Source organism: Acomys minous, assembly GCF_964271855.1.
Source record: "Acomys minous genome assembly, chromosome: 1".
Lineage (NCBI taxonomy): Eukaryota > Metazoa > Chordata > Mammalia > Rodentia > Muridae > Acomys > Acomys minous.
In genome coordinates this window covers 184,599,506-184,609,255 of record NC_140483.1, presented here as the reverse complement: position 1 = coordinate 184,609,255, position 9,750 = coordinate 184,599,506, and the positions used below count along the sequence as shown (strand labels likewise).

The following is a 9,750-nucleotide window of genomic DNA, read 5'->3' as shown; positions in this document are numbered from 1 at the left end:
ACACATGTGTATGCCTCCCTCAGTGTCTGTGTGTGTGAGCACACGAGTGTATGCCTCCCTCAGTGTCTGTGTGTGTGCACACGTGTGTATGCCTCCCTCAGTGTCTGTGTGTGTATGCACACACGTGTATGCCTCCCTCAGTGTCCGTGTGTGCGCGCACACATGTGTATGCCTCCCTCAGTGTCTGTGTGTGTGTGCACACGTGTTTGCCTCCCTCAGTGTCTGTGTGTGTATGCACACACACGTGTATGCCTCCCTCAGTGTCTGTGTGTGTATGCACACACGTGTATGCCTCCCTCAGTGTCTGTGTGTGTGCACACATGTGTATGCCTCCCTCAGTGTCTGTGTGTGTGCACATGTGTGTATGCCTCCTTCAGTGTCTGTGTGTGTGCACACACATGTGTATGCCTCCCTCAGTGTCTGTGTGTGTGCACACGTGTGTATGCCTCCTTCAGTGTCTGTGTGTGTGCACACACATGTGTATGCCTCCCTCAGTGTCTGTGTGTGTATGCACACACGTGTATGCCTCCCTCAGTGTCTGTGTGTGTGCACACATGTGTATGCCTCCCTCAGTGTCTGTGTGTGTGCACATGTGTGTATGCCTCCTTCAGTGTCTGTGTGTGTGCACACACATGTGTATGCCTCCCTCAGTGTCTGTGTGTGTGCACACGTGTGTATGCCTCCTTCAGTGTCTGTGTGTGTGCACACACATGTGTATGCCTCCCTCAGTGTCTGTGTGTGTGCACACACGTGTATGCCTCCCTCAGTGTCTGTGTGGATGCACACACGTGTATGCCTCCCTCAGTGTCCGTGTGTGTATGCACACACGTGTATGCCTCCTTCAGTGTCCGTGTGTGTGTGCACACATATGTATGCCTCCCTCAGTGTCTGTGTGTGTATGCACACACGTGTATGCCTCCCTCAGTGTCTGTGTGTGTATGCCTCCCTCAGTGTCCGTGTGTGTGTGCGCACATGTGTATGCCTCCCTCAGTGTCTGTGTGTGTGTGTACACACACGTGTATGCCACCCTCAGTGTCTGGGTGTGCGCGCACACGAGTGTATGCCTCCCTCAGTGTCTATGTGTGTGTGCACACATGTGTATGCCTGCCTCCCTCAGTGTCTGTGTGCACACATGTGTATGCCTCCCTCACTGTCTGTGTATATGTGCACACACACGTGTATGCTTCACTCAGTGTCTGTGTGTGTGCACACGTGTGTATGCCTCCCTCAGTGTCTGTGTGTGTGTGCACACACGTGTGTATGCCTCCCTCAGTGTCTGTGTGTGTATGCACACACGTGTATGCCTCCCTGTGTGTTTACTATTAGTATCCAAACAACTAGTTTTCCTTCAAAAGCCATTTAACTACGGTGTTTCTTAAATTTCTTAATTTGGAAACTTTTCTTAAACCTCATCTCCATGATAGACAATTTTGAATAATATAGCTCTGGAAATGGAGTGTGCTCCCTTTGAGGTCTGTCTGAGGCTTTCTAACCATTAAATTTGGACTACTCATTCCCAGAAAGAACAATGCGGTTCCTTTGTCAGCATACCACATCTGTAGGCACGTGGTGCACAGCTGGCGATCTGAAGTCAACAGAGACGGTGTGATGGCACCGGACTTACTTGGATAGTTAACACTTTTTTTATGCCTTTTCCCTATAACCAGCCATCTGTGAGATAACATTTTAAAGGCCGTTTATACAAATTTATCAAATTTTCCTTCAGGATCCATGGATGACCCCTGCATACTCTGTCTTTAATATGATGGCTTCAAAATGATGATCCTGCAATTACGTGAAGCATCTGACCCTGAAGTGCAGAAGGAGCCAATTCCAGAACTTACACAGAATCCGCATCAGCGTATGCCACGTAAAGCAGCGCGCGTCTGATTCAACAGCTAACACGGAGGAAAGAGCGAGCAAGTCTCCACAGGCTGGATCGTTCTCCAAGGTCCGATCTTACAGGACAGCCCAATCTCATAGAAGCTGCTGCTGCCACGGAAGCACCCTAGGAAGCGGCCAGTAAATAACTGCAGCATCTGGACACAGGCACAGCTAGTCCAGTTGGGCTTGTGTTCATCGAAGTTTTTATTAGGAGATAGGACAGGAACGCTCAAATGAGACCGGAAGGTCACTGGGCACAGGATGGACACACAGACCCCCCTAACGAGTGACGTGGAGTCTTTATGGATCGGCACCCACAAACGCTGTTCAGGTTCCAGTCATGATTGCTGCATACTCTCTCTGGTGCTCAAGCATCTTCAGAAACACTTGATATTTCCTGTCATAATATCTGTGGAGTAAAAAAAAAGGAACATGTTAAATACCAAGAAGAGACTTGATACCCTATGAGCATATACAGGGGGAGGAAGTCCCCCTCAGGCACAGTCATAGGGGAGGGGAGTAAGGGGAAAATGGGAGGGAGGGAGCAATGGGAGGATACAAGGGATGGGATAACAATTTAGATGTAATATGAATAAATTAATAAAATATATTAAAAAAAGAAAAAAGGAAAAACTCCATATATGATTCATTTTCTAAAATATATTTAACTAAATCCTCTGAAAGATGCATCTGCTTGTTGCTGAGATTCTGAAATATAACCTTACTGGTCCCTTCTTAAGAACATACAAAATGTCTTAGTTGCCTTATAGACTTAGACTGATATTTATGCTATAATTGAGATTTATCAAATATTTACTGAAGAAGAAATAACTCTATCATTCAGAAAGATACTTTTTCTGTAAGGGTTCAAATAACAGATATTCTAAATGCTGTAAGAAATAATCTCTCACCCAACTCCTCAATTCTGTTACTATACCATGAAGGCATCAATAAGAAATATGCAAATGAATCTATATTCTAATAAAAGTTTGTTTATAAGATAAAAAATATTCTCAAAACAAAACCATCATATGGCGTCCCCTCTCATGTAGAGGGACGGGATGTGTCTGTTATGGTCAGGCTGAAATCTCCCAGGTTGTAAGCGTGTGCAGCACCCTGAGCAGCGGGTTAGCATGCCTCATATTTATTCTGTGTAGATGTTTGAGATGTAGGCTTTCTCAGTAAGGTGCATCTGAAGGGCTATAGCTTCTAGAGTAACAGAGCTGGGAGTCAAAGGAATGACTTCTGAGCCTCCACCGCACACAGTGAAAGGCTCAGGCCTAACATGGGCCCCTTCTGAGTTCAAGCTTAAATGAATACTTCTGGTGTGACTAGGCACAGGTCAAAGCCACAGCCTGGCTAGGTGCAAGACTGGGCGTTTTAATCCGTCTTGCAGTTTCCACATATCAGTGTCTTTGGCACACAGCCTTAGCCAGCGGTTTACCTTTTCTAGCAGTTAAACTAAGGTAAACCTAGAAATGAGACCAGCATCTTCCTGCTGCACCTGGCCCCACCCTCAGGTGTCTGGTAGTAACCTTGCTCACCTGCCAACTCCATCTGACTCTTCAGGTGAGACTTGTTAGAACTACAGTTGGCTGTGAATCAGCCCCAAGCTGCCTGGGCATCACTATCCCGAAAGGCTAGCAACAGTATAGACCATCAAACCTGAAGTCTCAAAACTCTGTCCTTACCCTCTTCAGTGCGGTGGATGAATCCAATTCGTCATTATTTGGTAGGCTCTGGGGTGCTTTGACTTTTTTTATAAGGGATGTTTGCTTTTGTACATTGAGGTGGAGAAGGTTGTAAGAGAAGCTTTGGGTATACACAGAGGTTTTTTTTTTTTACTTGTTCCACATTGATACATTAAGCAGTCTAGTCTGGTAATGTAGGAGCTGTGATGGGGCCAAAGTCGCAGCCAAGAAGGTATTTGAGGCCAGGATTTGAATCCTAGCATAGTCCGTGCCTAGGTGTGTAACCTTGGGCATGCTACATAACCCGTTTGTGCATAGATTTCCTCACCTGTACACAGAGATATTTATAGGATATATTGCAGAAAGTCTGTGAGGATTGAGCAATGTATGAAGAGCATTAGAACAACAAATGACTCATAATAAATACCATGAGTACAAGTTATTGCTTTGAAATAATTCCTACTCTGATATTATACCCAATCTATGATCGTGAGATACTGCTAAATCCCACTCTACAGCATTCAACTGCTCTCTTAGCACGAAGGACCCGCTGTGTTATTCTGTGTGTGTGTGTGTGTGTGTGTGTGTGTGTGTGTGTCTGTGTGTCTGTGTGTGCATGAGTTAAATTCACAGTTCCTTGCCCTCGACTCGGTACCGTGGCGGCGCAGGCGCCACACAGTTGGGCTTGTGCTCATCGAAGGTTTTATTAGGAGATAGGACAGGGATGCTCAAATGACACCGGAAGGTCACCGGGCACAGGATGGATAGGATGGACACACAGACCCCCACATAGAATGATCCTTAGAAACAACATTCTGCTTCCAATGATATTCTATGACAATATAAGGTCATGCTACTCTTCTGTGGAAATGCCATTGACTGCTAACTTTGGAATCTCTGAACTCCCAGAAGCAGCCCCTCTCGCACACCTGATAGTTTTTAGGGGTAACAACTTTACTGAAATCCTTTCACTGGATTCATTTATTCCTTACCACTTGTCCTTTTGCAAATGTCTTTTTCACTTAACATGAAACACCAAGATTCACCCTTTAAGGCTGAAATATTTGGACTCATCGTAAACATGTTCTTATTGAACTGCAGTTACTGAGTTAGACACTAAGTTCACACACATCCTGCCAGCTGAGTTGTCTTCTAAGTTCCCCTCGATTCGAGCAACTGCTTTTGTGTGGCTCAGGACCAAGAAAAAGGTAGTGAGATCTGAAGCCAACAGACAGGAAGAGGAAATAGGCTCCGGCTTTCCAGCTGCAATCTCTGCGCTGTCTGCAGATGGCGGCACAGCACTGTGTGTCTGCCTCAGGGAAAGCCTGCTGGCTACCTTCAAGACGCCAGGCTTTTCAAAGGAAACACATGGATTTTTACCGAAAGCACTTAAAAACATTTCCCTGAAAAGTCTTGAGAGGGTCACGAAAGAGATGTGTAGAGGTACAATCTGTTTCTCGTGTCAAACACATGGGTGTTTCAGGCGCCCTCAGGCGGACACACCCCAGCCTCTCTGGGCACTGGGAGGGGAGTCTCAGTGTACTGGGCTGAGTTCCCCGTACAGAGCCTACTGCTCCTTGGAGCGAGGCAGAGTGGAGCGGCTTGAGCAGCCTGACGAAACTGGATTTCTCTTTTGGTGGGCATTTCAAACTCTGCAATACGAATCTTTGTTCAGTGACGTGTTAAGATTTTCCCCTTAAGTCGTACGTGCTTTCTTCTGCCTGCGCCTTCATCTTCAGACTCATTACAAATGACTTTATAGTGATCCTGGCTGCTAACGTGGGCTGCTCCAAGAGCCTTTGATGTAGCCTCCCGACTTCTAGTCTTAGCCCTCAAGAATCGATCCTGTTTGACTGAACTTTCCAAAATCTCCATTTGAGCAGGTCTCAGCATTGCTTAAAATTCAGTTCTGACCCCAGAAAAGTCTTTGGCGTGACCACCAAGGGCTTGATGAGCCGACCTCTGCCTGCCTCACTACAGCAGCTCATCTTTGTGTTCTGAAATTATGGGCTGTATGTAAAAGTCTGTCCTCTGCATATGTTATTTCCTCTGTGTTTTCTCTACCTTGCCCTGTCTGGAAATTCCCTTTAAACGTTTATAGTTAGGTGAGAGTCAGTCTTCTCCCAATAGCTTTCCTTTATCCTTGTAGGGTCCTAGTTATTTCTTCTTTGGGCGATGCTGTTACCTGCTGGTAGTGCGACAGAAAGATTCATTCATATGATTGAAATCATCTCTGTGTATGAATCAGGTAGAGACTCATTGCTCTCTGCATCCTGCCCAGAGCTCAGGATATGCTTTAAATACAGCAAGGACTCAATACATACATACATACATACATACATACATACATACATACAATAAATATTTTTGTTGGTTTGGCATTTAAGTATGGGCATTTTCTAGCCTTCCATGCCAAGAAATATACAAAGGGTAGGAAAATGCCACCTGATCCTTTGCTGTGAATATAACAGATCCTCATACTTTAGAACAGAGAAAAAGAGGTTTTCTCCCTATGATTCAGGGTGCCAGCACTGGTCTGAGAGTTTGGAAGCTTGCATGTGACCCCAGCTCTAGCCAGCTTAGCTCTGGATCTTGGCAAACCAAAGTTCTCTCCTTGAGAAGAATTTCTTTCAACCTCTAAGTCAATGGTTCTCAATCTGTGGGTCATGACCCCATTGGCAAACCATCTCCCAAAATATTTATACTACAATTCCTAATAGGAGCACAATTGCAGTTAGGAAGTAGCAACAAAAGCAATTTTATGGTTGGAGGGAGTCACCACAGCACGAGGAGCTGTGTTACGGGGCCGCAGCGTTGGGAAGGTTGAGAACCAGTGCGCTAAGTGAGAAGAGTGCAAGGGCTGTGCCAAGGCCCGTCTCAGATCAACAGCTGAACCTCCTCTCACGCCCGCACTCCCCAGCGGCTTTGCACCGAAGGGCAAACTTACTTTTTATCCTCGTGTCTCGGGAACACAACCTTGCCCACTTTGCTCATTCGTGCCATCGCCTCCTGGTAACGGGAAACAACAAAAAACGCTGAGTAAAGAAGAACAGGATCATGAACTTCCGCAGGAAATGGACGGAACCAGAAAAGCTCACTCTGAGTGGGGCACTGAAGGCCCAGCAAGACAAACGCCCCTTGTCCCCCCTGATTGGAGGCCTCTAGTTCCACGTCTTCAGATATGAGTGCAGAGCCTGTGAGAACTACGGACAGCAGGACCGTAAAACAGAAGCACTGCCAGGACATGGGCATCAGGGAGCAACAGAGAGCAGGAGCAGGATGTAAGTGAGCCGGTCAGAGAAGCAGGCCTTGGGGGCTCTTTAGAGAGAGGGAAGGAGGAGATAAATACAGAAGGAGCGGGGAAGTAAGTAAAATAACATTTAAGGTGTCTGAAAAACCCACAAGATACCATACTACTGAGTATTTACTTAAAAACAAAACCCTATAGTACATATATAATTTTAATAAACTTTTGTCATCTGGACTGATGGTGTTCCCTCCAAGAGCCAAAGACCACCTAACAAACAGAACTAAAAACTAGAAACTAAAACAACAACAACAACAACAACAAAACAAAAACCAAAAAGCAAACAAACAAAAAAAACTCAGTACCAGACACAATTAAGCCCTCATTTGAGTTTGTTCAGGTAACTCCTGGAACAGACAGGTCATTGCTGTCCTTGGTCACCTCTCGGAGGTGGAAGGTACGTGCCTATTGCAGAAAGTCTCATGCACCTTTGAGAGACTGCCCGGAGACCTGAGAGCTGGGACTAACCAAAAGGCACCATGCAGGCTTCCAAGGGAGGGAGGCAGCCACTGTCCTACCCAGCTAAGATGCCTGTGAACCACACCAACAGCCAGCACTGCTGCTCGACAGCCTGAGGGTGCAGTAGTGGCACACGCATTCTGGTGGTAACCAACAGATCTCTAGTTGGAACTAAGACCTGCTCAACAAGGCGGAAACTTCCTGGGAACCTAGATAGGGAAACTCAGTGCTAGGGAAGTCATGGGTATCGGAGGAGAATATACAACTGATTTACTGAACCACCATATTCCTACCAACAATCCATAAACACAGGTCCATATATCCTCAGATAAATGCAGTCTCACCTTCATCAAGGAAACTTCTCTTTGCGACAGAGACCGCTACAGAAAACTATAACCAATCAAACTGCTGACTTGTGGAGTCCAGTTGCAGGGAATCCATTTATAAAACATTCCTTTACCTAAGCCATAGGGAGCATTGTTAAAAATGTGGGTGTGGGGAGATTGGGAGAGCCAGAGGACTGGGGAGTTTCTTCTGAGATGGTGTCTCCTAGTAACATCAGAAGATATATCCACAAACTTTCACCAATGTGACTGCTCAAATGTCATCTGAACAAGGATGACATCAGCGAACATGCCAAACAGGACAGGGAAAAGCCCATGAGGTCTGAACACTATACAAAAAGAGCTACAGGCAACTGAATAAAGCTGGGGCGGGGAGGGGATATGGTCTTCCTCCCAGAAAGAGCACACCAGTTAGTCGTCCAGGACCAAACTACCATCTGTGACAACATAATACAAGTGACCTTATATGAGACTTATGACAGGTTGTACTCATGACATATATATATATATATATGTATATATACATATACATGACATACATATATATATTACATACATATATATACCTATATGTGCAATAACAACTAATAAGTAGTCATGGTTTTGAGGGAGAATGGGGAGAAATATATGCGAAAGTTTTGAGGGAGAAAAGGAAAGGGAGAAATGCTATAATTCTATTGCAATCTCAAACCACAAAACAAAACAACCAAAACCAAAACCAAAACAAACAAATAAACAAACAAAAACCCAAAGACAAGCTTGTGACAGGCAGGAACATTGCAATTAGAATGCACTTCCCTTAGGTCATTTACAAGGTTTCTACTCCATGAAGAAGTTTGGTAGCACAGATCCAGTCTTACCTTGGTATCCAACAGACTCAACTGTGGAACAGTCAAAACAAACAAACGAACCTTGACAGAAAAGGCTGTGCCTTAAAAACAGTTATTGAAGCTGGGTAGTAACACACGCCTTTAATCCCAGCACTCAGGAGGCAGAAGCAGGTGGAACTCTGTGAGTTCAAAGCCAGCCTGGTCTACAGAGCAAGTTCCAGGACAGCCAAGGCTACACAGAGAAAGGCTGTCTCGAAAAACAAAACAAACAGAGAACATCTATTGAACGCTTAACAAGTCTGTAGTCATCCTGGGGTCGCAGACACAACTTATGTCACATATTAATTAGTTATTCCCTGTGTAATAAACATAATATGATGCATGCTCTTTGTCCTAGAGAAAGTCACACACTAGCAACAGGGGTGGCGGAATGCACAACCTTCCTGCTGTACAGCGTGTGAGAACCTCTGTGTATCTGCAGTGCATACCCAAGTGTGCCCCTGCCCATCTTTGCCAACGTACTGATTATTTAGTTACATGTTGTTAATTTCCTTCTGGTATGCTCTAACCAAAAGCTGAGCTACAGCAGAGCAGGGGCTGTGCCTGCACCTGAAATCTTCATGAGGCATACGGGAACACTTCCATATGCCAAGGAGGTCGCTCAAGGTAAGAGGCCAGAGCAACAGGTGATGTGGACATTTTTCCAGGAGTTTGCTACAGACTGGGGAAGACATCTGTCGGGGTCAAAAGACAACATGACCAGTGCTGTGGCATGCTCCTTTCAAACACCAGTCGAAGGCTGGGAAAGCAGACAGCTCTCTCTGTCTGCTAGTTCACAACTCCCACTCTAGCCAAGTTGCTCTTGTGAGTCTTCCCCAGAGATAGCATGCACGTTCTGAACTTGTGCTCTGGTCTTCCAGCCCCAGAGGAGCAGATATGCTGGGGAGGAGGGAGGTAGGAGGGGGCAGAGGGGAGGGGGAGGGGGGAGCTGGGAGGTGGGAGGTATTAGTGAACACACCTATGGCAGGCAGAAAATGGCAGCTTTAACAAGGGGGAAGATCTTAAAGTGGATGAAAAGCTATTGACCATAGAAGCACACAATAAAAAACCCAGAGGGTGGCTGTTTGCAGTCGATCCGTGAAGGGCACATAAGCAAATGCATCTTCCTCATGTGCTGCTCTGCTCTGGGGTGTTTTAAGAGCCCTGTGCATCTCTGATTTTGCCAGGACATTTTC

The 9,750-nt window shown here is 45.7% G+C and overlaps 1 protein-coding gene across 4 annotated transcripts in view; it reads right to left on the bottom strand.

Moving 5' to 3' along the window:
- Positions 1-2,070: 2,070 nt before the first annotated feature.
- Positions 2,071-9,750, bottom strand: part of FGGY (FGGY carbohydrate kinase domain containing) — a 375,878-nt gene continuing 368,198 nt past the window's right edge. For 3 of the 4 annotated variants that reach the window (XM_084784087.1, XM_084784089.1, XM_084784088.1), the window contains 2 exons: positions 6,523-6,584; positions 2,071-2,293 (listed from right to left, as the gene is read on the bottom strand). In XM_084784087.1, the coding sequence (XP_084640213.1) occupies positions 2,212-2,293; positions 6,523-6,584 (144 nt within the window). In that variant the 3' untranslated portion in view covers positions 2,071-2,211. The remainder of the gene's footprint in view (positions 2,294-6,522; positions 6,585-9,750) is intronic. The other variant, XM_084784093.1, reaches the window with a different exon arrangement.